At 41.8% G+C, this 27,615-nt stretch overlaps 1 protein-coding gene across 1 annotated transcript in view; it reads right to left on the bottom strand.

The window, feature by feature from the left end:
* Positions 1-13,203: 13,203 nt before the first annotated feature.
* TrpA1 (Transient receptor potential cation channel A1) overlaps positions 13,204-27,615 on the bottom strand; it is a 61,612-nt gene continuing 47,200 nt past the window's right edge. The window contains exons 16-25 of the mRNA XM_037417138.2: positions 27,117-27,285; positions 25,954-26,040; positions 24,724-24,899; positions 23,726-23,858; positions 23,205-23,264; positions 21,307-21,510; positions 19,001-19,069; positions 18,207-18,317; positions 16,800-16,933; positions 13,204-13,606 (exon numbers count right to left, since the gene is read on the bottom strand). Of these exons, the coding sequence (XP_037273035.2) occupies positions 13,447-13,606; positions 16,800-16,933; positions 18,207-18,317; positions 19,001-19,069; positions 21,307-21,510; positions 23,205-23,264; positions 23,726-23,858; positions 24,724-24,899; positions 25,954-26,040; positions 27,117-27,285 (1,303 nt within the window). The 3' untranslated portion in view covers positions 13,204-13,446. The remainder of the gene's footprint in view (positions 13,607-16,799; positions 16,934-18,206; positions 18,318-19,000; positions 19,070-21,306; positions 21,511-23,204; positions 23,265-23,725; positions 23,859-24,723; positions 24,900-25,953; positions 26,041-27,116; positions 27,286-27,615) is intronic.

The raw sequence follows: 27,615 nt of genomic DNA on the forward strand, positions 1-27,615 counted from the left end.
CATCTTGCGACGGAAATAAGCTGTCCGCAAAAGGGAAGCGCGTCGCAATAAGAGCGCCAAGCCAGTTTTCAGCTTAGAATTCTCCTCCTGCATAGTTTATTTTTTTATTTGCCGACGTATCCTGTGGTGTATGCGGTAACGAAGCTGTATTTTGGTGTATGGATAAGCAAACACTTCATTACCCACTACGCTATTAGTTTTCATTCTGCGGAAAAGCCAGGTACTTGCTTCGCAGTTGGAAGGGATTGTGTGCAGTTTGTTGATGCGGTGGCTGATGACGATGAATAACCATGAGTGAGCCATTTCTGATTAACAGGAAGCATCGAACGACCCACTCGTTACGCAATGCGTATTGCGGGACGCCTGGTTACACAGCATGCGTTGCGTGTCGCTTCGTTGTTTTACTTTTCAGCCACGCTGTGCTACATTTGTTAATGTAGTTCCTTCTCCACATAAAGCCTGTACGGGGTCTTCTGTCGAAGGAGTTTTGAGCACCGGCCTGGCTATGCGATATAATACTGGGCTGTCACGGAGAAAGCCAAGGTTAGAGCTTCATTTCATGCTGGTTATTTTTCTTATAACAAGTGATAGCGGCTGCAGACACCGGTGGCGACAGCAGTGGTGGACAACTATGACGCCGTAAACGGCCCTTGTCGCAATCTCATAGCAGCTTTCACTGTAAAAATGCTATACAAATAACCATATTACCCTGCAGATTTCGTATAAGGTAGTCCTTTCGATACTGTACTTCGTATGAGCCCCTAAATGTGAAACTTGGAACATAACTTGTGGTTTCGCGTAATGGAGTAAGTCCTGACGCTTGTGATGACGCTCCTGATAACACTTGTCGTACTAGGGGATGCTATATCTGTATACTCGTATTAAAGCTTATGATATCCGTCTCTTCTCCGTTTTCGTAATAGTGGCCTTGTTTAAGGTCTTCGTTGGGTCGAGCAGTGACAATGGGAATCACTCTAATGATTCGTCACGCACCCGCTTCGTACTCGTCTTCTTCTTCTTCTTCGGCTTCGCTCCCACAACTTGTGTGCCGATTCGTCTGGCGTTGAATGCAATAATATCAATGACGGGGAGAGACTGAGCTTGGCTTCGTAACAGAGAGTACCACAGACACACGGGACAACAAAGACTTGCAGGACTTGGCTGTGTCCTGTTCGTCTGTCTAGTCCCGTTCGTCTGCACTATTACCTGTTATGAAGCAAAGACCCTTTTGAACGGACGACTCTGATACGGGAATAAAAATACCACGTCCCGTAACCAGTCATGTGATGAAAATCGTGCAACATCACGTAAGCAGTCGCTAGACTAAAATCACGTTACGTCACGCAACGCCTAGCCCCCTGACTACAATCACGTAACATCTAGAAAGAACTGCTCACAGGAGAAGAAGTTACGTAATGTAAACTAACATTTAGTCACCCGTCTAAATGCGCGTCATATTTAGCCACGTGACAAAAGACACGAAGCATCGTGTCAGATCAACACACGGGAGTAATAATTACTTAACAACCTGTCACATGGCATGTTTTTCTACAAACCACGCAACGGGTTGTCGCGTGACTAAAGTCACAACTTCCCATAACAACTAGTCACGTAACACGTAACTGCTATGAACACGAAACACGTGCTTAGTGTCGGGGACCGACTGAAAGCAGAGAAAAATAACCAAGATTAGCCGCGCTTAATACTACTAGCAAAATCTAAGTCTTAGTGTCAGAAGCTTGGTATTACCAAAAAAGAAACTTAGAAGAAACCAGGCCGAACACGTTAGCTCCGCTGTTGATTCAAGCCTTGTTACATTAATAGGAGCTGCGCACCTTTTAAAGTATATTCATCTTTTTATCATGCTATTTCACGCTGTACCGCTACTAGACATTAACAATTGACCCAGTTAACCACGCTTCTGCGTTATTCCATTTACTGAATTGTGTATCAAGACTGGATAAACTCAACATCGTGGCTTCAAATATCAAATGCATCTTGGTTGGCTCCCAGCCGAGTGCCAGAGGTTCGTATATTGGGTCTTTTGAGACAGCTAGTTTTTTTTAGGTTCGTAGCATAGAAATGTTAACAAGACGTGCTGTATTGCCAAAAATCTTGGTTTGTGTCACCTTCAGTTTTCATTTCCTGATGATTCAACAGATGGCAGTGACAGAACAGTCACCGGCGTAGACAATTGCACCGAAATAACTTACTCAATCGCAAGTGCGCCAGCGTTTGTACAGGGTATATAATACATACCAGAGGCGTAACACAAGCTCGGGAAGTACATTATCGAAAACAACTCTGCGAGACGGTGAACGCTGCGCCATTCGGGAGGGGTTGCCCCAGCGTCATCGATATCACCGAGATTGGGTAAACATCTGTTTCAGCGAACACTGACGCACTTACGCGTAGATACCGGAGGCGTGTTTCCGATCAGGCCTCATTGAGTATTGACATTTACTTTTAACGAAGAAAATAAAACAGATATTCGTATTAAACGTTCATAAGCGAAAAAGTAAACAAAACGAAATTGAGTGATTTTCTTGTTTACGCCCATCCACGTTCCTATGCTTCATTTCACGCAATCGACAACAACAACGGTAGGCATGTTTCGAGCTGCATCACACAGGCAAACACTGCCACATGCCATCAAACATTGGGGGATAAACGCGAGGGTGTGAAAAACCGAAAAACTGAAACAGCCAGAACGAACTGCCAACCTAATGACGACACATATAGAATAAAAAAAACAAGAAAAAATTAACTAAGAACATCACATTGAAAAAAAAAACTGGCAAGTTAATGATCCGTGTGTAAGTAGGTTCAGTGATGAAAGCGAAACGAAACGTCTTTATTTAAGTTAGTCGTATTGTGTAGGACCTTGCGCGAGAAGATTTATTTTTTATGCCGTTCTAAAGCGAGATAAGGACTCCCTCCGGGTGCTATTTTTCTAAAGGCGCGCCGAGTTTGAGTTAAAATTTCGGGACCCACGAATTATCTCTTCTCATGCCTCATCAACTTCTCCATTTTACCTTGATCTCCTTCATCCGTTTTTTTTTTTCGTAATAAGGTGCACGTTTTTCGAAACGATGAAAGAAACAGATAGAAACAGATGAGAACCCCCAAAACCGCTTACTAAAACACTATTCTATCGAACTCATTCATCTGCTGCTTATATCTGGGTGTCCACATAACGATGCCACATGAATGAAACGATGGCATGAGACTTGTAAAAGTGCTGCGTCAGCTACAGACGAATGGTCGTCTTTGCGCTTATTGATGTGCTCGCTTTCTTATTTCTGCTGTTGATGCACTGAAAATCAATTTTTGTGTGCACTGATGCGACTCTACTGTTACAACGGTTGGCGCATTATGACGGTTCGTATATTTTGTCAATTTTTTACGTGTTCAAATTTTTTTGCAAATGTAAGCATCAGTTCGAAATGGTGAATGAATCGCTAACACGATGCACACTCACAGTGAGTCATTGCACTTCTATTTCGCCATTTCTGTAAGTAAAACCATAGAGTTTCATATGAAACTCTATAAGTAAAACAATTACTCAGTGGGTTATTTATGCATGCGCTTCAGTCCACCTTAAACACAATGTCCCTCCATTCATAAACCGCCACCGGCGTCTACACAGATAAACAAACCGCAACAGCTGTGAAGTAAACAAAAGTTATCATAAGACTGTTAATAGGAACAAACAAAATAAAAGGTCATAACGCTGAGCAAACATCGTTGTTTAATAAAAAATAGTTGATGTATTTGGCAGAACAACAAGTTAACAAGAACAATATGAAAAGCTGTTTACCAGAACAACACAGAAGGCCATGATTTACGATCCAGTGGGTACTGCTTTGATTGTTGTACGCTGTCACTTTTGTTTTTAAAGGCGAAGCATTTGTTAGCGAACTTCGGCGACTTTGAGCGATTCTATCTATCTATCTATCTATCTATCTATCTATCTATCTATCTATCTATCTATCTATCTATCTATCTATCTATCTATCTATCTATCTATCTATCTATCTATCTGTCTGTCTGTCTGTCTGTCTGTCTGTCTGTCTGTCTGTCTGTCTGTCTGTCTGTCTGTCTGTCTGTCTATCTATCTATCTATCTATCTATCTATCTATCTATCTATCTATCTATCTATCTATCTATCTATCTATCTATCTATCTATCTATCTATCTATCTATCTATCTATCTATCTATCTATCTATCTATCTATCTATCTATCTATCTATCTATCTATCTATCTGTCTGTCTGTCTGTCTGTCTGTCTGTCTGTCTGTCTGTCTGTCTGTCTGTCTGTCTGTCTGTCTGTCTGTCTGTCTGTCTGTCTGTCTATCTATCTATCTATCTATCTATCTATCTATCTATCTATCTATCTATCTATCTATCTATCTATCTATCTATCTATCTATCTATCTATCTATCTATCTATCTATCTATCTATCTATCTATCTATCTATCTATCTATCTATCTATCTGTCTGTCTGTCTGTCTGTCTGTCTGTCTGTCTGTCTGTCTGTCTGTCTGTCTGTCTGTCTGTCTGTCTGTCTGTCTGTCTGTCTGTCTGTCTGTCTGTCTGTCTGTCTGTCTGTCTGTCTGTCTGTCTGTCTGTCTGTCTGTCTGTCTGTCTGTCTGTCTAGCCACCTACGACTTTTAGCTCTCCTGGCCGTTTAGATAATGGTATCGATACCAAACTTGGTATGGCATAGCGTGACTGTATGAAGAACACATTTGATTAGTCATAACATGAAACTCTTGACATGCATGTCATGAATGGCATGATTCGTATTTCATGGCCTTACAGCTCTTGCAGTGGTTTCCTTCACATGGTATGTTGCAAAACTGGTATAGTATGACATGATTAATAGCGAACACAAGCGACAGACCCTAACATAAAATTCATGGCATGCATATCATGTAACAACATGATTACATGCCACGCTCATGATGCGCTCACAGCCGTTTCGCTAGCGTCACATATACGAAATCTCGTATTACGGTACGTAAATGGATGACTAAGGTTTGAGACTGGTGCAAGCATGATAATCATGAGATGCGTGTCATCTAACAACATGACTACATGCCACGCTCATGATGCGCTCGTGGTCATTTCGCTAGCTTCACTTATACCATTTTTGGTATTACGGGACGTGAATGGAGGACGAAGGTATGATACTGGCACAAACATAATAAACATGAGATGCGTGTCATGTAGGACCATGACTGCATGCTGTACTCATCATGCGCTCGCGGCCGTTTCGATAGCTTCACATGTACCAAACTCGGTATCATGTGACGCGAACGGACGACATAGGTAAATGACACATACAAACTTGATAATCACAAGAGGCGTGTCATGTAACAACATGACTACATGCCACACTCATGATGCGCTCGCGGCCGTTTCGCTAGCTTTACATATGCAAAATTTGGTAATACGTGACGTCAATAGATGACGAAGGTATGTGACTGGTGAGAACATGATAATAATGAGGGGAGTGTCATGTGAGAACATGACTACATGCCGTAGTCAAGGCGCCAATACATTTCGACGTGACGCGATGCGCGTGTTCACCAGTGTTCATTTCGTCGGGTAACGCCGGCGTTGCCACGCTAGGCAACAGTCCTGCCGTATACTCGCAGGCGCGTGCCGTGCTGCGTTGCTTTAAAGCCGGCGCGTGTCAACGCGTCCAGCATCCCTCCGTGACGAAAAAAGAGAGACGCAGTGTTGTCTGGGTAACGCATTGGCGCGAACTGCAGCATGTCGCATTTCACACCGGTTGCCGTAGGGCCGCAGCGACGGACGCCGGTCGCGCTTGACGTCAGACTATAGAGTGCTCGCATTTTGCTAACGTAGCGTCGCTGTGCCCAGTGTGCGCGTGCGTCAACGCTATATTGGAGTATATTGGGCCCTTCATGATGCACTCGCGGCCGTTTTACGAGCTCCACATATAGCAAATTTGGTGTTGCGTGACGGCAATGAATGACGAAAGTATATGACTGGTGCAAACATGATAATCCTGACACGCGTGTCATGTAAGAGCATGACAACATACTACGCTCATAGGGTTCTCGCGGTCATTTTGCTAGCTCCATCTACACTAAATTTGATATCACGTGGCGCGAGTAGATGACGAAGGTAAAAGACACATCCGAACATAATAATCATGACACGGAAGTCATAGACGGCAAGATTTACCTCCGCCTCGTAACGTTGTGCTGATTTTAAAGTGACATATCAACCTTTCTCATTCGTCCTTCGCATATCATCGATTTCTATTGTGCGTGGGATCTGTCAATTTTTTGTAACAACTTTTCGTGTGTCTGTGGATGTTGTGTTCAGTCGTGATGTTCTGTTGGATTCTAATTAATGTTCACCATTCGTGAGAATTAATTTCTCTTAACACAAAAGCTTTTGGGGACAGGTGGTTATCTAAGCGCTTGATATTTTTATCTAAGCGCTTGAGATTGCACATGTGGACGGCTCATTTCTCTCCCTTAGTAGAGTACATCGTACTTCAAATTGTTGAAGAATTGTTCTAAACCCACAAAGAGCTACTATCTGCTTTGTCGGAGGAACTCTTCTTTCTCGGTGAGGAGGAATTCTTTCGACACAAGTCCTTCTGTTTTGTGTTAGTCTGCGAGAGACGTATAGAGCTTGTGTTCAGGCCTGCCTGGTTTTGGTAGGTTAATGTTCGTTTAGTACTCACACAAATACCTTGTAAATACTATGTAAATACCTAACATATAGATCTTATGTGTGTTCTCCGTTTACCATGTGATGTACATAAGTAAACCTACCTTTTTTGTCACAATTTTTGGTGTGTCTGTGGATGTTGTGTTCCATCGCGATGTTGTGTTGGATTGTACTTGATGTTCACTGTTCGTGTGAATAAACTTCTCTGAACACAGGCTGTGCTCGCACTACATATGGTGTGAGTGCTCTACGGCGGGACCTTTTGGTGGCACTTTGTGATACGTACAGCCTAATGCTCCCCTATAGAGTACATTGTACACTAAATCATGGAAAATATTTCTCTAAACGAAAGCCACGCGACGATGTTTCATCAAGTGAGAGGCTCACGGGACGGCTTTATGCTCTCCCGTTGTAGACTACCTCATAGTCTAATTTGTTAAAAACATTTTCCAAACACATAGTCTTGCTTGAGTTGCCGCGTCACATATTTAATTGACAAACTGTGAAGGGAAGCAGGAAGTGAACTGTGATACCGGAAGTGGAACTCAGAAGAGAAAGCAGTACCGGAGGTGGACATTCAATACTTTCATAGCTTTTTTTGTTTAGTAATTTTACATCAATTTCTGTTTATATGAGACAGAAATCGGACATCGTCAATCAGAAACTTTTTCAGAATAAGGCCTGAGAAAACTACTAAGATGAAGCGCTTACCTGCACATATTTGCCGCTCGTCCATCGTGTGACGTAGCTTCCACCAGATGTGTATAAAAACACGCTGGTGATGAAGGTACACAGAGGCTTTTGATTCATGATGAAGGTACACAAAGGCTTTTTGTATCCGACATAATCAGTAAGCAACAGTGTCAAATCTAGATGAATTTATTACGCAATGATGAATAACAGTTTTTGCAAAAATAAACGCACAATACATTCAATATCGTGAACAGGAGCTAATTCAACATCCGATGGTCATCTTAGGTTACCCTCATCAGTGTTCACATTAGAAACTCGTTTTCTTGTATGAGTGTTGCGCGAGAAGTGTAGATGAATGCAAATGGTTCATCGGCATGTGCCGTCACGTCCTGAGATAAACCTATGCTCAGAAGTTGCATTAGTAAACAAATTGTGTTATATGTTTACTCCGTCTTGCTCTTTCCTGTGTAAGATTATCTTCAGGCAATACATTTCATGATTCACCATGCGGAATGAACCTTTGAGTGAATGCAAGTGGAATAGTTCTCCAAATAAATAAATAAATAAATAAATAAATAAATAAATAAATAAATAAATAAAAACGAAAGCGTACACATATGAGAGGTTTACATAACTTCGTTCACCATTTAAATCATGTACTATATCCTTTCAAAGATAAGCGTCACGAACAACGCTGTTCTATTGAACCTTATCTAGTAATACGGGGCTTGAAAAAGCGTAGCTGGTCTCCACCCCAAGCAGATGTGAAAAAATAAAGTCCTGTACACTAAGCCTTGCTTAGCACACTGTACCTTCAAATGTGCTTCATCGGCAGTTCGTCGAAGGTGCCTAGGGCTGCTTGGCAACAAATGTTGACGTGTAGCTTGCGCAACTAGTATATATATATATATATATATATATATATATATATATATATATATATATATATATATATATATAATAAGAATCGTTATCGTGGCGTGCACGCCCGCTTATTTCACGTTCTGGTAAACATACTGTGTGTGTGTGACTTCAGTTGCGTTAAGCGAACAATTTGTGTTTGTGGAAGATGAGTGCTTACGTCTGCGACATTAGATCCCCCTATGTTAAACATGACGGTCAAAGTCTAGCAAGGGTGTGTTTTCTGGCAGTCCGGCGGTATTTAAATGTAAACATATAGACATCTCCCACTATCAAAATTTTGAGTTTTAATTAGTTTTCTGATTGCAGTTAATGCTTACCAATCAATTCGATGAAGTCTTGCGTTGTTTGTTGCCAGAAACGAACACCTTATTCATAGTTCAGCGCCACAATGTTAAAAAGAAGCCCAGAAACATGCAACAAGCATCACTTACGATTGTTCAATTTTTATGGTGTGGTAGTACATTCGCAAGTACAGCGTACTGATTGGAAATAATTTAGCACAAAAGGGCAGAAACCCGCCTTTGTACGCCGTAATTGCTTGGGCAGCGTAATATTACGGTTTAGATACGTGATCAGGTGACCTTGAAGGTCCCGTCTCTTGTGGGCTGGTTTTTGTGAGACGAGTTCATTTAATGAAATAGGAAAAAATGGGCAACCTATTTGGTTTCTGTGAAGTTTCGGGCACTTTTAGAGAGGGTGAATCGGTACACTGTCTGTCTCAGGCAACGCGTACGTTTCTATCACACGGAATATAGAATGATCCTTCTCATGGCGAGTCATTTACATTGAACACAAATTTTTGTGAAATAAGGCTAGAACAAAAGATAAGGTTTGAGTATTATCAGTATATATACCGTTTCCCGCCATCTCCACAACCACACCTTGTGTGTTTCCATTCGCACTTTTCTGCAGGAAGGGAGATACCGTAACAGACTTAGTTACGATCTAGATTTAGTAACAGACCTAGACTTTCAACATGTGGTCAACAAAAACTGATATTACAGGCTATTCAAGGCACGTTGACGCCATTTATTTTTCACTTTTCAGTGTTTCTTTAGGTTCAAGTGAAGATTTGCTCAAAACAGCCATCAAAACCAGCATAGCCCACTCCTCGAATAACTAGGTAGGTGAAAATTTACTTTACGAAGCAGCGTATCTAGAAGCTGGACTTTGAGTTTAATGATGTTTAAGTCCCGGAAGGCGCTTGGGCAGCGACTGTTAGATTCGACGAAAAAGCTTCACGGCTTTTCGTATGGCTTTGTGTTTTGTTCAAATAAAAATAAAATGTTTTCGAACTCAGCTACACTGTTTTAGCTTGGTTCACAAGTTGTGACGATGGTTGTAAGCTCGCATATACAGTGTCATTCGAGGCACGAAGTATATGTTTCATTTGCGTAGGTTCACGCTTTGCGATCCGGATCAAAAGCTCTCTGGAGCACAAGATGACACAGTGTACATAATATGGAGGTGTGCTCCTACGCCACATATTGATTCACAATGGCTCACTTACATCGAAAATTCAACGAGCGCGCGATGACTGCAATTTAAGGGCCCACTTTTGGAAATCTATTCACAGAACGACTCGAACGCATTATCTACGATTCAAACATTCGACTATCCTTCACTGTTATCAACGTGACTTAGCGGCACACAACACACACACAATGCATTAGTCACCGGTGCAAAATATCTGCGACCCTTTCCTGTACCACCCCACGTTTTCAGAAGCATTGCTGTAATATGTAACGCGAACAGGAACCTTCTACCAGATAAAAATGCAACACTTGCTTTCGTGCTACTTAAATTGTTCTGCATGGAGAGTGCGCGTAGTTCAAATCATAGTCAAAGTTTCGTAAGCACCATAAGCGTGGAATCCACATAGTCATACACGAGATGTATCGAAAACGCAAGTTCAGTAAGGCTTCATGATATAATGCTACTGATCCAGCATATTACTACGCTAGCCGATTACCTCGCATACCATAGCCTCGACATGTGAACTATATAAGATGTATACTTTCGCCTGGTGTTGTACGGGAACCATAGGATCAGACCACAGTGCTATCACGGTCAAGGTTAGGCCATTTAAACAATGTGTGGTCAGCACAGACTGTATACATAATTCTCGATGTGATTGCCGATGTGTGAGTGTCATGTACAGTGACCAAGAAACTCTCTGAATGAGTGTCTGGTAATGAAAATATTGGCTTATTTCACAGATTGCTAAATGGGTTCGATTGGTGTGTAACAGCCATAGACGAAACGCCTCATTGACCCATTACGATTCTATTGGAAGCCAACGAGGAATTCACTTATTATTAGTAGTTAACTAACTTGCTTTTGCAATCAAGAGTGTAACATTAACAAAAATACTGAAGATTTTGCTTAATGTGAAACAGCAGACATGGAGGATGTGTCTAACAAATAATAACGGGCTCTTCAATTCCACTTCCTTCGCGGCTAGAAGTCGGACACGAATGTCGCATGAAATATACGTGGATGCATCTTTAAGCCGTAGTCGTACACACGTACGTTCGGACCGTTATTCACTGAAACGTCCGACGCCGGAATTGGTAGTACGATAAAACTGTGGCCTATCAGAATGCTGCGCATACTATTAGAGTAATCATCTGGCCAATGACAGAGAGCAAACGCCTTGTGAGTTTGGCCACCGGTGTTTTCAAATATCGAGCGGTTTTCTTCAGAGAGAACAGCTGAGACACGCGCGCCACCTGCCGCAGTGAGCAGGAAGCACCGAAATTATCGATCGCATGCAGCATACTCCGAAATACGTGGTCCTACAAGCACGCCGCCTGCCGCAGTGAGCAGGAAGCGCCGAAGTTATTGATCGCAAGCGGCATACTCCGAAACCCGTGGTTCTACAAAATGTTGCACGTCGTTCACGTGGCATGACGCCACTGTCGCATGAATTAGCTTTCGCGGAATGACTTTGAGCAAACAATCTGTGGTTCCGCGAAATTTGCAATTGTGGTTCTGCAAAATTTATGAATTACAACGCGCGTACGATATTATCAAGCAATATTAACAATTTGTGGTTATTCGTATCGCCCGTAATACAAATATTTGATAGAAAAATAACTCGTACACTGATTTAAAAGCGAGAGGGTGACTTCATATCATATGTTCCCAAATGGTTACTAAGGTTACAAAAGAGCGCGCTTAAAATACTCACATTTGATAACTGGTCGATGGTTAGAGTTTCTCATCACTTACACCAGAATAAGCGCGATAAACGGAAAAATATTCCAAGTGATATCGTAAATGCATGAGGGCGAAACACTGGTTGTGGTTCTGCATCATGTGATGATGCACGATCACAATGTCTCAGCGCCAGACGTCGCGACTTCAGTGGAAGTATTCATACATCTAACTTTCCAATCCCTCAAGTACTATGAAGAACATACCCAAATGAGCGCGTCATCAAGATTGCACAATTTGAGTGAAAACACTTAGCATTATTTTCGGATAAGTCGACCGCCGCCTTTCTGTTAAACTGACACATGCTCAATGGCACGAATTACTTCATGACGTCAATGACTCCGGTAACGCTAAGTAGAGGAGGATATTACGACAATCGCCCCGTGGTGTGTAAAATATTCTCAAACTGTAATGCCATAACCTACGTATAAGCAACTCTGCACCGATGTGTCTGTCGAGAAGGCTAACAATTTGTCAAGGCTTTCAGTATGCTTCATGTAGTACAGTAGTGTTGTAGCACTAAATGTTCAACTGGAAAACTGCGAAGGAAGTGGTGCAATTGCCGACGTGATGTAAGAGCGACATATGCATTGTTACATTAACTGAAGCTATAATGCACGAAATATATAAGCTAAATACATAAGTAGTCATTCTCTTATGAGGCATATATTCAGCCTTGATGCCATAAATATAGAATGCAAAGAGCCATCCACGGAGTCTCATTGCACTATCTAAGGATGCAACAGCGTGTTTTCATAACAATTTCCATGTTAGCTATAAACTTTGTTTGCTATGCTGTAAAAATATGCCAAACGAACGATAGAATACAACGCTTAGGTTCCAGATTTGGTAATGTAACACTCATATAGACGAAATATTCTCCTGTTGTTGATGTGCTTCTGAGCCAAACGACGAGATGCACCCCCCCCCCCCCTACCCAGTAAGTGCGCGTGCAACAATTGCAATATATGATAGTGAAATATGACGCACGTTCGCACATTTTATGAGTGGTAGCGCAAATGTTGCAAGGCTTTCGTGAAACAAGTAAGACAATGCAACTATGGCGTGCATATCGCATGGTAATGTAGTACCAGGCTTGGCGTCACTAGCGTGCATTGTGAAAATGCAAGTGGCGTGATTCCTTATTTCGCGTCAAGTGGAATACAAGAGTCTGTGCATTTACAAACTGAACTGCCCTCAAACAAAATTTACGTTGACTTTAACTACACTTAGTTGAAGTAGTCCAAGACAAGTTTCACATACTTTTTATAGATAGCTGTAGAGTGCCACGCACAAAAATGCTATCTCCGTTAGCAAGGCAGACGCATATGCTTCTGTGATACAAAGCCTCACGCTAATATTTCAGGAGAACGCATTATGGCTGTCACAAACTCTGTACGTCGTAATGAGCCTTACGGACAGATAACTCTACGTTTTCCCAATGGAAGAGCTGACGAAACCTACAGAACGGCACCTGTGGCACCTACGAGACCTAAAAACCCCTGGCGTAACCCATACTTTAAAAGGTGGTAAATGTTTAAATTTTGTGACAATATCACACACAATACGTGATTCATATCATTGCGTTCGTGAATTTCTTACGGATGCCCACTATGTGTCTTATAAGATTTATCATCAACATTCCCCTTCAATTCTTCTTCTCTGCGTGTCTGATTTGATTCCATGGGAACTTATTCAAGGCAAAAGAAAAAAAATGAAACACCTAATTTGATACGCGACAGATATCCACGAATTGAGCTTCGACAGCCTTGCATCACTGTCGCCATGAACTTCAGTGAGATAAGTAATACGAGTGGTTTCCGCAAGAGGTACACAGAAATATAAGAAGACACACAGATGACAGAGCGTTACTCTATGCGACGCTTAAAGTTCATAGGCTGCTCTGTGTCGTCGCACTGAGTGGCCGGTCTTGAATGTTCTCAAAGTGTCCTTCGTCCATGTCGTCATTCTCCGTCCGGATATCCATCTTTTGAACGACGAGCCGCATTAGAGATAGCTGCTGCTCCATCGCCCTCGATATTTCTTTCATCCTGCAAATCAATCAATCAATCAATGAAGCCATCAATCAGTGAACTGTTCATTAAGTATGAATTCTATCTATCTATCTATCTATCTATCTATCTATCTATCTATCTATCTATCTATCTATCTATCTATCTATCTATCTATCTATCTATCTATCTATCTATCTATCTATCTATCTATCTATCTATCTATCTATCTATCTATCTATCTATCTATCTATCTATCTATCTATCTATCTATCTATCTATCTATCTATCTATCTATCTATCTATCTATCTATCTATCTATCTATCTATCTATCTATCTATCTATCTATCTATCTATCTGTCTGTCTGTCTGTCTGTCTGTCTGTCTGTCTGTCTGTCTGTCTGTCTGTCTGTCTGTCTGTCTGTCTGTCTGTCTGTCTGTCTATCTATCTATCTATCTATCTATCTATCTATCTATCTATCTATCTATCTATCTATCTATCTATCTATCTATCTATCTATCTATCTATCTATCTATCTATCTATCTATCTATCTATCTATCTATCTATCTATCTATCTATCTATCTATCTATCTATCTATCTATCTATCTATCTATCTATCTATCTATCTATCTATCTAATCTCACCAATCGCCTGTCTGTCTGTCTGTCTGCCTGTCTGTCTGTCTGTCTGTCTTAGCGAGTGTATGAGGTACATGAACGAGTCATGAAATAGATAAAATAATTTGTATGTCATGTAGAAAAGTATCTTTTCACTGGGCACATGTTTTCTGATGGGCACAAGAAAAAATCAGTTTCACCGCAAGGGTGAAGCAATGAATGCGATAGCAACAAATTGTAACGTTATACAAAGTAAAACTGGCAGCTAATCTTTTTGGATCCGACATCAAATAACTCTACAAAACCCTGATGTAAGAGATACGGTAACTCTTGGGAGAGATGTTCTTTTCGCGCAATCGCTTCGCGTTTAGAGCACAGCACGTAGAAGCATACATACGCCGTCCGCGCGGATGCCGACCGAGTAGCGAGCGTCAGTGATCGAGATCGCGCCATTAGAGTTCACTGCTGCTGTTCCAGCGACCAACCCCCCACTTTACCCGCTCATGTCCCTATATGCTCGTTGAAAAGAAACTGAGGGTTTTATTTCTGCTTGAGCATTCGGCGGCACGTTTAACGCGCGGAGAGATGTGACAGCATGCGCCCTCCGATCGACGGACAAGGCCCAGCCCGTTTGATCTGTGCTTCAGCCATATTCTCCACCGCCGCTCAAGCACCTTTAACAGTGGGTAGAACATACGACGCACAGAAGGACCACATCAGTTTGGACATCATATGGAACATCACGGCGATGGCAAAGGTGGCGGCGGCGGCACTAACCCGCCGAGAGTGTCCATAGAACTGCTACAACAGTAGGCGAAATACATGCACTCTCCTGTAGAGCGTGCTTTTCTGTAGAGCGGTACTGTGCATGGAAGAAGCCACCCAAAAACAAGAAGGGGAGTGCAAGTAGACAAAGAATTGACCGTAGTCGTAGTTCAATCGGGGAGTACTCATGAAAGTAAAGTAAACATAGACTGAGTTGAAACTTTGAAGCTATAAGCCAGTGACACCACGATGGAAACAGCATAGATGTGATGGATGTCGATAATAGTGTCGTGGTCAGTCTTCATTAGCCATCTTCACGTGACCGCAAAAGTCACGGTTTGTGCACAAGCAATCACGTTACACCAATACGCCGATGTGCCTCCTAACATACGGCTCAAGACTGTCAAATGCAAGAACTTCGGCACCTCAGTCATTACGCCGGCTATGAAGGCCACGCAAAAAAGATTTCTGTGGCTCGCTTGCTTTGAGACCAGTAAAAAAGGCTATCCTGTGAAGCGTGTTATGAATGTAGAGCGAGCTTGAGCTTAGAAGAAGCCACACTAAAAAAAAAAAAAAATAAGGGCAGGAAAGGGACAGGTGAACGACGAGGTGGCTGTGGTCATTGTTGAATGCAGGAGCCTTTGTGAAATTATTCTTTACTAAGGCTGGCAAAGTTCCACCTTTTCATCTGAAATTAGGTTTCATTTGACCACGATGCACATAGCATAGATGTCGGTGAATTATTCTCGGTATGAAAAAAAAACATCGTTTGACAGTGATAAAAGGTTACGTACATAGCAATGATGGCACCGAGCAGATTACTCTAAGTTAACGGTATGCCATTAGATAACTTTTAATAACATTTTATATTCACTGCGAGTACACTGTACGTGTTATTTTCCCCGCAAAATCGTTACTCCTGTATATATAATGTTGCTTGACGGGCGTTCATCCCAACACACTGCATGTTAGTCTGATGAATTCTGGTGCATATGCTAGTGAGTGTATTTCTTGATGGCGTACTCATCATTTCATCTTGTGTAACTTTAGTCTAGGCTTGACGAGGACTTGACCAGATGAGTGGGATTGAGTACAATATTTAGGCGTAGTATCTTTCACATCACACTCCTTTATACTTTTTTCTACCATATCTATGATTAGAAACAGCTGGCGGAATCTGGAGGCACAAACCTTTTCTAATCAACATATAATATCTAATATTTGAAAATAAAACAATACACAGACCGAGGGGAAAGAACGAATACAATCTATCCCCCTGAAAAAAATGTACACATGACAGCATGGCTTGTTGCTGAGCTAGTTGGTTCATACTTAAAGAAAGGGAAGAGACCCAGCACAAAAATACGGGGACGAAGTAAGAAAACGAAGCTAAGAAACGCCTGTTTCTGTCAGTTTGTTTTCTGCCTTCGTCCCCGTACTCCTTGCGCCGTGCCAGTTTTTTCCCCTTAAATACACTGTGAAATCTGTCGTAGTCGGGCTTCTTCACGCGTGGCGCCTCCAAACTGACGATCTAAAAATAGTAGACATATTTTATCCTTCTCACGTCCGGCATCGACCCACGCTCTATCAGGTTACATTGATTTTCGAGAGAGAGAGATAAAGATGCAAGGAAAGGCAGGGAGGTTAACCAGACGCACATCCGGTTTGCTACCCTGCACTGGGGAAGGGATAAAGGGAAGAAAATAGGTTGCAGAGAGATGAGAAGGTACACACAATCACGAGCACACTCGGGGAGCACACACAATCGTCACCTAAACAATATCTCCAGAACACGTCTAGTAAAATATTTGCTCAGATCTCGTTAAAATGTCTGTCAGACTCATACCTTTGCTTTTGCCTTTTAAGCTCGACGCTTAGCTCTTGAAGGGTATTGTCTGGTACTCCACCACCACCGGCAAATGCCCTGCTTCGTTTGCTGTTTTCTTTGGGGCTCGCAAACCAGCGTTGTATTGTGTGCCACTGCGACATGAGAAAAAGCAGAAAAAATAAAGATACAAAAATGATGATGTTGAGGATCCATTTCTATTGCACGTACATAATGAGGATAACAGCAGCGGAATTACGTCTCGAGCGACATCAATACGTAATGCATTACGTCTTGAAAATAAGTAAAGCAGATAATGAAGATAAGAAACGTAAAATACAAATAAACTAGGAAGGCGAGCTATACTATTTGATAGACAAGTAGAAAGCAGGGGCATGAACACACACAAAGTTATGAGAGATCTGGAAAAGAGTATCTACACAAAATCCGTTCACTGTACCAACACAAAACAAATCAAAACGAGAAAAAGATCACGCAGCCTATTCTGCATTTGTCTAAGATGACTTGGAGACCAAAGTCGTATTCTACTTTTTCCTTTTATGTCAATGTCAGTTATTTGCCTTCCCCCTCTCCTCCTTCTGCTTTTAAGCTTCCTTTGTACCCTAGGTGGTTTCGCACTGCCTCCTGGATCAGCCAACATTGTACCATTGAATGATGTCATGTGATTTCGTCATCGTAAGACGTCACGTTGTCATAGTGACGTCTTGATGACACCGTAGAATAATCTCATAATGACGCCCCATGGTGACGTCATCCCGCGATAATTTTTCATCATTCGCGTTGACGCTGACAATAACTTGTCACGTTTGATGAGAGATATAAGGCTTTCTCCTTAAATTTTAGCACAGTAATCACTTTGTCACTGAAATAGTCGAACACACCAGAGCATACGTTCATGTAACTATAACCGATGTTCTTGATTTAAATGATACAATTACCGAATTATGTAAGCCTAAATGAATCTCTCGAACTCGAGCAACGTATTGGTCTGATTTTCACATTGCTGACTGGACAAAGCAAACTGATTAACTCTTATCCGAGTTGCTGCGACTAACCAGCTAAGCCGTTATACACTGCAAACACAAGTTACATGAGGTGAATGACATTTGTATTCTGGATGACGATGCTGGTGATGTTTTTATACAGCACTACCATTTATGCTTTGCGACTTCTATAGAGCCATCCGACATTTCCCGTCCTAATCACCTTATCAATAATTTCGAATAGTGTTAGGAAAACGCATGTGAATTTCGCTCTGGTACCAGTCTTTACTCCGGGATAAGATAAGCGTGCTGCAGCGAAGTCAAGTGAGTCTTTTCATTGAAACAATGAAGTGGTATCTATATGCTGCCTTCCAAAAATATACACAGGTCTCCTAATGAGGTAACTGCGATGCTCATGACTTACGACATAAGACGAGGAACCCTTTTGATTGGGGTAAACGTAGACTTCAGTTTTGTCAACCATGGTCAAGATGCGCCGAGGCAGCTTACGCTCAAGGTCCGTGTGCAGCTCCACCTGCAGGAAAGAACAGGAAAAGATTAACATATTTTCACCCATTTCTACACATCATGTGGAGTGATTAGAGAATAAAAATAATACGTATTTGAGGATGAAATTCTCTTCAAAACGTGGTAAAATAACAAAGAAAACATAGTCCTACACTGTAATGAAAAGAAAAAGCTGGGAGAAGGCCGGAAAAGCAAGTTTTTTTCTATGTAATATATGCAGTCAGGTTACGCAGGAATTGGCCTGTCGCAGTCCGAGACGGGGTGAACACTTGAAAAAATTCGTTTACCACAATTGTCACAGACAAAGTGTGCCACATTGTTAACTGGCCAACGGGGCGTTAAAGCTATTGAGCCAATGGGCCTTGGGACAAATAATAATATTTAAAGAAGCAGTTCGTCTTTTGTGAGGAATATGTTCACCTATTCACTTCTCCTTGGGTCTATATATATCTGATACTCTGGCAACGCAGAAAAGATGATATATAGATATGATAAATTCATACATCACACGGAAACTGCCGAGACACATGATGTGTCTTACGTCTGCTATATTCACTTCCCAGGCCGTGTACTTTCTTGATTCTACTGGAGATTTGTTAGATGATGGTTGACAGTAATGTGTAACTGTCGCAAACCAAGGTGCTGGACAAACGGGATGCCTGTTGATAATCAGCATGAAATTCCGCTTACCTGCATTGTGAGCCTTTTGAGTTGTGCGTTTCGACGTACGGTTTCAATGTCGCCGACGGCCAAGCCGATCTGCAAAGTACAGAGAATGCCTACATTATATTACAATAACCAGTCAGAGTTGAAGTTGGCGTAGCCCAAGAACCGAGAATACCAATATGAGAACCGCAACGAAACAAGACAATGCCGTAGGACGGGTTTAAATAGGAAGGAAGGAAGGAAGGAAGGAAGGAAGAAAGGAAGGAAGGAAGGAAGGAATGAAGGAAGGAAGGAAGGAAGGAAGGAATGAAGGAATGAAGGAAGGAAGGAAGGGAGGGAGGGAGGAAGGGAGGGAGGGAGGAAGGGAGGAAAATAGAGGAAAAAGAAAGGCAAGGAGGTTAACCAGCCTATAGGCAGCCGGTTTGATACCCTGCGCATGGGAGAGGGATGGGGGAGATGAAAGAGAGCAGAGAGGGAAGAGAGAAACAGCACATTCGGCAACACACGCGCGCACACTCAGTCATAGTCCAGTCTTGTCTTTCGCGGTGTGTGACATTGCTGTTACAGTCGCTTGTTCAAGTCGGTGTCGCGTAGGAATTTCAACAGAGCTTTCGTCGCCTTCTGTTGCAATTTCTTCTCTCGGGCACTTGACAGAATAGTGTCCACAGACATTTGGCTGTTGTCGATGCGTGCGAAAGCGGACGCCAGTGACTGTCTCTGGATTTCATACAATGGACCGTTACATAGGATGTGGTGTAGCGTCTCTTCGCAATGACAGGCATCGCAGAGAGCGTTGTCGGCCATTCCTATGACAAAGGAGTAAGATTTTGTAAATGCCACTCCTAGCCATAAGCGATGAAGAAGGGTGGCTTCTCTTCGGTCGAGTCCAGTGGGCATGCGGAGAGCCATCAAAGAGGACAGGTGGCGTTGACGATTCGTATCGATGCTTTGTGGGCACCATAATGAAAACGTGATTTCACGCGCAAGTCGTCGAAGATTACTGGCAGCATCGGTCCTCGAAAGTGGTATGGCTTCTTCTCGTGTTCTTTCGAGGGCTGCCCGCGCGGCAGTATCGGCATGTTCGTTCCCTATGATGCCGCAGTGACTTGGCAGCCATTGAAGCGTCACATGATGCCCTATCTCGACTAAAGTGTGGAGAAGGCATCGAATTTCGAAAACAAGCTGTTCGTATGGGCCGCGACGCAGTGCTGAGAGCACAGGGTTTAAATAGGAGTTTGGGACAAGCCTAGCAGGTAATGCCTCGCTCTTATCAGCAAACAAGCAGAAAAAAAAAACAAACGGTGTTAAGTTTACGAGCTAATATTGAGATAAGAGATTGCGACTTTGCCCTCATCAAATGTTTTGTCAAATGTATAGGTTGAATATTCTGGTAAAGAAATAGGGGGATGAAGAAATGAAACGAAAGAATATTAACAAGAACAAATGTCTGTTTGGAATTTGCTGGATGATGGAGGAGAATTAAAAAAAAACAGGTAGACAGACAGACAGACAGATAGACAGACAGATAGACAGACAGATAGATAGACAGATAGATAGAGAGATAGATAGATAGATAGATAGATAGATAGATAGATAGATCTGACAGACAGACAGACGAACGGACGGACGGACAGATGGACAGATGGATGGACAGACAGATAGACACTGCGATTTACTGCAATGCAATACGTTTGTAAAAGAAAACTTGGTTTAAGAACTGTATTAACACATTCACATAACTTCGCCACGACAGTTTCTGATTTCGACATTTTAAAATGACTGCTTTCAATGATGGCCTGGCGTCAGTATGTTCCGGAGCAGCCACGACATTTAGGTTTTGGACGATGTAAGTATTTGCAAAGAAAAGAATTGAAAGTCCTACCATTACAGTGAGTATTGAAGGCAGCGGTTGTGACTAAACATTGGCGGCAGCGGCTTCACGTTGTTCTCACACCCAATCACTCTTGTGTGTGCGTTGGCGCTCATTAAATTCTCACTTTTCTCACTTTTCTTACGCCAGTACGAACGACACGCCTCCGTCTCATAGCAAGTACAAAGGGCGTCTGCGGATAACAGCGTTGTCACAATAACCACGTGACGAATTAATGGGTCACAACAATTTGTGGGAAGTGGCGGCACCGAGTATCATGACACCTGTGATCTTAAAAGGCATCAGTGGTGACCCGGGGGACGAGAAGTACCGACGGGGAGGGTACGAGGAGCAAGCAGCACTTAAAATTGTTGTTCTGTTTGTTTTGTTTTTGCTCGCACACGTGATCCGCTCAATCTAGCCGTACAAATACTCGCTTTAAAGAAAGTGGCCCCCTTACGAGCAGGTTCATGAGTAGGATAGGCATGAGCACGATGAAGACGACGAGAAACCAGGTGGCAGCCACAATCTGGTACCAGGCCGAGGACTCCAGGGCCCGCATAGGCCGAAGGTAGGTTCCAAGGAAGTCCAACTCCCCGAGCATCATGGTTCCAACGCGCACCAGCGATATCACCGGGTTATGGAAACCCTTGTCACTCATGTTCTGCGCACAGAAAGAAATGCCGGGTTAAATGTGTACCTTGGTGATATCTGTTCAAAGTGAGAAGGAAGAAATGCAGTGTGATATGATCCTTACCAGAACACAGTTCTTACGCAACAGGGAAGTTACTAATGAAGTTTAAGTATTAGGGGCTAGTTTTCGGGGTGGTAACGTGAACTGCCAGGGACAAAGCACTCACCTAATACGCGCTATCTACCGGTGTCACTACGAAATGTCGAAGTGCTACCCAAGTTGTTAGCTCAAAATATGCAGATGCAGATGTGCTGTGACTATATCGGTTTGTACAGGGGCATAGTTAAGAAAACACCAGGCCTGTGCGAGACGCGCAGCACAGTAACCGCGAAAGCTAGAACAGCGGTCTTTCGAACGTTTTCTAAACACTCTTTGGGTAAGTGTCACAAGCACACTGCTGGGTACCCACTGCGCCATAAATAATTAAAATTTTTTGGAGTAGGCAAGCAGTCATTATGCTATCTTTCTTTGTCATTTTTTAGAGAAGCCACACACTTGATACACACCTAAGCACAATCACTAGGAATTTGTGCAATTTTTTATGCAGTGGTTGATGACGATGAAGAATTATGCCTGAAGTTGTTATGCCCCACAGTAAGCAGGTGATCAAAGATGTTTTCTGATGAGTTGGAGCATTGGACGACCAACTCGTTACCCAATTACCATTGTGTGACGCCTGAATGTTCCTTTGATGTTCTAAAAGTCTTCATTACTCATATTATATATCGCGATTCCTTTCCTGACACCAAGCCTGCCTAAGATATGTTCAGACACGAATTCTCAACACTGGCATGCTCAATGGTAGAATACTGGTCTGGCGCGCAGCGGATTCGGGTTCGAATTCTGTTGTTTTATTTGTGGTTTTTATTTACTTAGTTCCGGACACCGGCGGCGGTGGACAAATATGGCACCACGCGTGACCCGTGTTCTGATCTCATAGCAACTTTCGCTGTAAAACGCGCCGGTTGCCCGGGGCAGTCTCTGATGAAATTGTCAAGAAATTGGCTACTGCAACTTGTGGAGCATGTGCTGGCAGCATAGGTGTACCTGTACTGTGTTTCCGTCCTTGCCATTCGTAGGTTTAAAACATGTGAGAACTGTGAGCAACAGGGTGGAAAGAGGAGATGACTAAGTGGAATTAAGAAATATTCTGCCGTTAGGGTGTGCCAAGGCCTAGAATAATTACTCGATGACCATTGTGTTGGTGTAAGCATTCAATTTCTGTGTCTTTCCCTGACTTTTAATTGATATCGTGGCTTATTTTGCACCCTCTCATATTTAAAAATATTATTTATTTGTTTTTTTTTTGCATTTCCGGGTGGCATGCATCACGGGTAGACTAATCAGACATGCTTTTCGCGCTTATGCGTAAATTCCATAGTGCGTACAAGAACTGTTCCGGTAAGGGACAAAACCGTGCTGGAACGGGCTTCGCAAGCCCCTACATGAATTGAATTTCGGCAGTTTATTGATTGTTTAAAGATCAATTTAGACAATCTATAGACTGTTTATTTTATTTTTGTAAGGGGGTAGTGCAAGTTTCCCACCCTTGTTTTCCACTATATTTCATGGTGCAGCTGCTTTAACGATAATCATGATATCACTTAGTGTGCAAAGTTGTCTACGTCTAAAGCCAAGCGTTCACAAACTACGCGCGGGCTCACCATTGATCGCATTGTGACGTTTCCCGTGAAGGGGTCAAAGACCGGCGTTTTCACATTCATCTGCAGAAATGTAAAAGAGAGATTTCCGGCTGCAACATTCTACAACTGCAAGTTTGCTGCGCTGAAGCAGCAGACTTGCAGCTGGCACTGTCTGACAGGTGTATACGCCAACAAACACTGCACACAATTACAGGCGCCCGCCATCGTTTATTAATAAGAATTCTTCTAATAGCGAACGCAGCTGGGGCCAATACTTTAAGCAGAGGATATGTCTTCGTCAGAACAGCAAGAGCTTTCTTTACAATCAAAGTACAGCGCACACTTCACGAAGACTGACACAAGGAACACAAGACTCTGAAGTCTGCCTGTAAGTACGTTTGCAAGGGTTTTGCGGCCCCAGAGCTTGACGTAACTCAGAAATTAAGCATTAAAATTGCCACGTCACTACTTCTTTCAAGATTGCACAGTATATGGTGTTGATTCGTGATGAAGAGGCAAAATTATCGACCATCGGTACTCACGTCAATTTTGGCAAGGAGAATATGGAAGCTCAGGCCAAAGGCAATTATGAGAACGGAGAAGACGAACATGACCTTTAGTAGTGTGGACAAAATTTCTAGGAACATAACGACGTAGAGGCCAATCCTGTTGAACCTGAAATGAAATAAATAAAAATACAGAATTTGGGTGATGTCCAAATCAGGGGTAAAATAACACTAGTTAAAGACAATGCATTTTTGTTTTAGTTTTTCTGTGCATACATTTTATAACCGATGGAAGTCAGAGGAACATTTTAGTGTTTGTAAATCGCTCCTTTTTGAATTGAATTTTTATTGCTTTGACTTCAAGCAAGTCCCTCGTATGAGAATGCGCTCATATATGCTTTGATTTGACAGCAGATAGAGCGAAACATTTGAGGACAGTACAAATCTTGCGATTTGTTTTACTGTGGCTTTTTGAAGCTCTTTCGAAGAATAACTCATTGTGGCATTGAAATTTTTTAAGTAGAGTACCCGTAATTTATAGCTCAATTATTTATCTCCCTATCTCCCTTTCTATGAGATCAAAATAAATGGAGATGTCATCAATGCTTCATGGCGAAGGCTACCGATGTACACAAAGTTATCAATCAAAATAAACATGAAAAAAACATGTTTTGTATCCAGCGAATGAGAAATTCATTACACAATCTTCTCATTTCGCAATACCTACAAAACTATGGCGTGACTACGTGTACTACACCCACAATATATAGCGTAGCCAGTAAATATATTTTACGTACACCAGCACTGTATTAAAAATTGTTGAAGTGTTGTCAGTGTTTCTCCATTATTAAATTATTCATATGCACATTGCATAATAAATAGATTCAATGCATTAGAACACGCACACTATTGGCAATCTCTTCCGCTTTGATGCAAGTCTGACCATATTAGCAGTATGGTTCGCATGACTATCCAATAATCCTACTAACCATCGTTTTTCTTAAAGGACATGAACACATATCAGTTTTTCTCACCTTTGCAAATAGAGAAGATAGTTGAACCACGCTAAGAAAACGGCCAACGCCGCCATGATGTACTGGTTGCTTCGATCAACCACGGCTGTCGAAAGGTGGCCAGCAGCCATCAACCCAGCAGATATGTAGAGCGTCCATTCCAAGACATTCATGATGTCTAGGAAGTACTTGGCTCGCTGAAATAAGCATCATCAGGGCAACATATTAAATTTCTTCTGAAATGGAGACTGACTTTGAATACTAGGCGAGAAAAAATTTCGTTACGAACTCCACTGAAGACATTTAATATGAAGTCGCTACCTTGATTAATTCTAATATATACATCAAAAACAAGATAATGCAGGTAGCGTTAGAGACCACAACACTATTGGTTGGTAAAAGTAAGCGTGTGAAGCACTATTATGATTATTCCATAAATCCAGAATTCGACATATGGTGCGCTCTTTTTTTATTGAAGTGAGAAATAACGAACAGCTGTTATCCCCATTACTTGGCGATGGCTACCCTTTGCATTTGATTGCTACAAAAAACAAAAAAAAACTAAATAGCATGTTTACATACAGTCGTTCACCAGTGCACGAGTGTTTGATACTTTTCGTCAAACCTCGGCTGCCGTTATTGAAATGTACATTCATCTTTCAAGGGTTTTCTTTGTTAAGAGACGCAAGTGGTTAAACGTTTTTCGTAAAATTGCCAACGATGTATTTTTATCAGAGAGTAAACTTTTGAGGAAAAACATCATATCAGTATTAAATACATTGAGATCGGAAGCTGTGTAATGATTCAGCTCGTTCTAATAAATACTAATTTATTATACGCGCAGGAATCTTGGAACGAGATGTTAGGAGTTGGATGCCAATTCAACATGCATACGGGGGAATTACAGAACAAGAACTTGTGATCGCAGTGCAGGTTTCTCGGTTTTATGAATTGTACGATACAACATAGAATATCAATTTATGTAAACATATATAAAAGTCTTGGCGCAAGAAAGCAGTGTTAGTAAACTGTAGTGTGTTGTTTTTTAAGACTTTTTTGTATTTGTATTTTGCAAGATTTATTTTTATAGTAGCCACTATGTGCTATGTTTACTGAAAGACATTTGAGAACGGGAATGAAAGATAAACACTGAAGTCGACATCCTCAAGACGCTGTGAACACTGTACAATGGTGTATAAAATTTGGCAACAAGGTCGCCAAGTTGAGCACTTCTAAAAATATGAGGCTTGCCTGTTGGTACATCTGGTAAAACTCCTTCACGATGTTCAGCCCGACAAATGCCAGAACGATCACAGACGTCAAAGCGACCATGGTTGCCTGGGTTTTGTGCAGAATCAAATTGGAGTTAGACATACTGCACAATGGAAGTTCCGAAAAGTGAGAGGGATACATTAGTGCGCAAAAAAACACTTTTTGTCGTCCGGCTATTGCCTTTGAATTTGTACTCATGTAGCGGAACACGAAAAGTGGCTCAAAGTAACGTTCCCGATTCCAGAAAAATATTTAGATTTTTTAAACGCAGGTACAGACCACTACTTTACATTTGCAGGGGTCATAAACATACAAAAAAATAAAAGAAGTGGAAACGGGAATACTGAAACCGTTTACTCGAACTAAAACTTGCCTCTAGTTATAATATTTAGTGTATATTGACGTGCTTGTATTGTGCATGAATTTAGAAAATCACAGAATGTATTTATATAAGATGTCGACCTGATTGATTAAGCATGAATTCTGGAAGGCCGGTAGGAAATAACGCATGAGTTTGGCTTCAATAAAATACATTTATTTGTGAGAAACATTGATGTCAACATTATTATTATTACATTCTGCCTATTTCTTGAGAGGTGAGAATTTGAGAAGGTTTAATTAGGAAGTAGCTTAGGGAATCTTCAGAGTGGGTATTGATTTTGTACACATGAACTAATGTGCAAAAAACCCCGGACTGACATCAGAATCATATGCTGTACGTTATGCTTGCTTTAAAAACAACGACAAGATTTAGGACCACGTTTTGGGGTTTTAACGTTATTGTTCGAATGGTAAGGGGATTCAACTATTAGTTGAATTCTCTAACTTTAAATGCATCACACTGCAGATTAATTTATTTGTGAAATAGCTGGCGCGCATGCGTACGAGCGTTTTAAGAGGTGTATTCCCGTTATAATACGTTTCCATTGGGTGTACCCTTCTATTTTATCACACCAACTTCATTTGCGCTAATGTCCGTCCGTTTAACTATTCTCAGCTTTTATGTCTGCTAAATACATTATGAAAAAAGCTATTTATTCATAGAACAAGGGTAGCAGGTGTCACAAACGCTCAAGCGCTTTAAGAAATTTGGTTCTCCTTACATGAGATCTAGAGGAGAACAATAGGTAGAATGCACTTACTGTAGATGGATATACAAAAGCAGATGCGAGCTGCGCCGACGTGACTTGCGTGAAATTTTCTCTGTCCGTCTTCTCAGCCATGAGCTGAACGGCATTCGTCGTTAAGAAAGACAAAAACACGGTGTACACTGCGAGGTTCAACATGTGAAAATACATTCCGTACGAGTTCCTGAAAAGGAAGGAAAAATTCAATAAATGGTGCGGGCAGAAAAGCATACTAGGTGCGCGATATAACTAAGTGCGTTATAATTGTGATGTAGGGCTAGAGAATCGACATGATAATTCATTTCATTGAAAAGTATCTCTCTCGTTAACGAAGTCTACGGAAAACTACCATTCTTCACTGCATAACAAATTGTCACCATGCGCAAGTTGGCTTTGTTGCATAACGAGATTGTTAAACGTGAAGCACGCTCTACAGGCAGTCACATGCGAGGTGCGAGGGAGTACGGTCAACAAGTTGGAGCAAAAAGAAGTTTTCTTTTCAGTGACACGTGCA

This window comes from Rhipicephalus microplus, chromosome 9 (genome assembly GCF_043290135.1).
Source record: "Rhipicephalus microplus isolate Deutch F79 chromosome 9, USDA_Rmic, whole genome shotgun sequence".
Taxonomy (NCBI): Eukaryota; Metazoa; Arthropoda; class Arachnida; order Ixodida; family Ixodidae; genus Rhipicephalus; species Rhipicephalus microplus.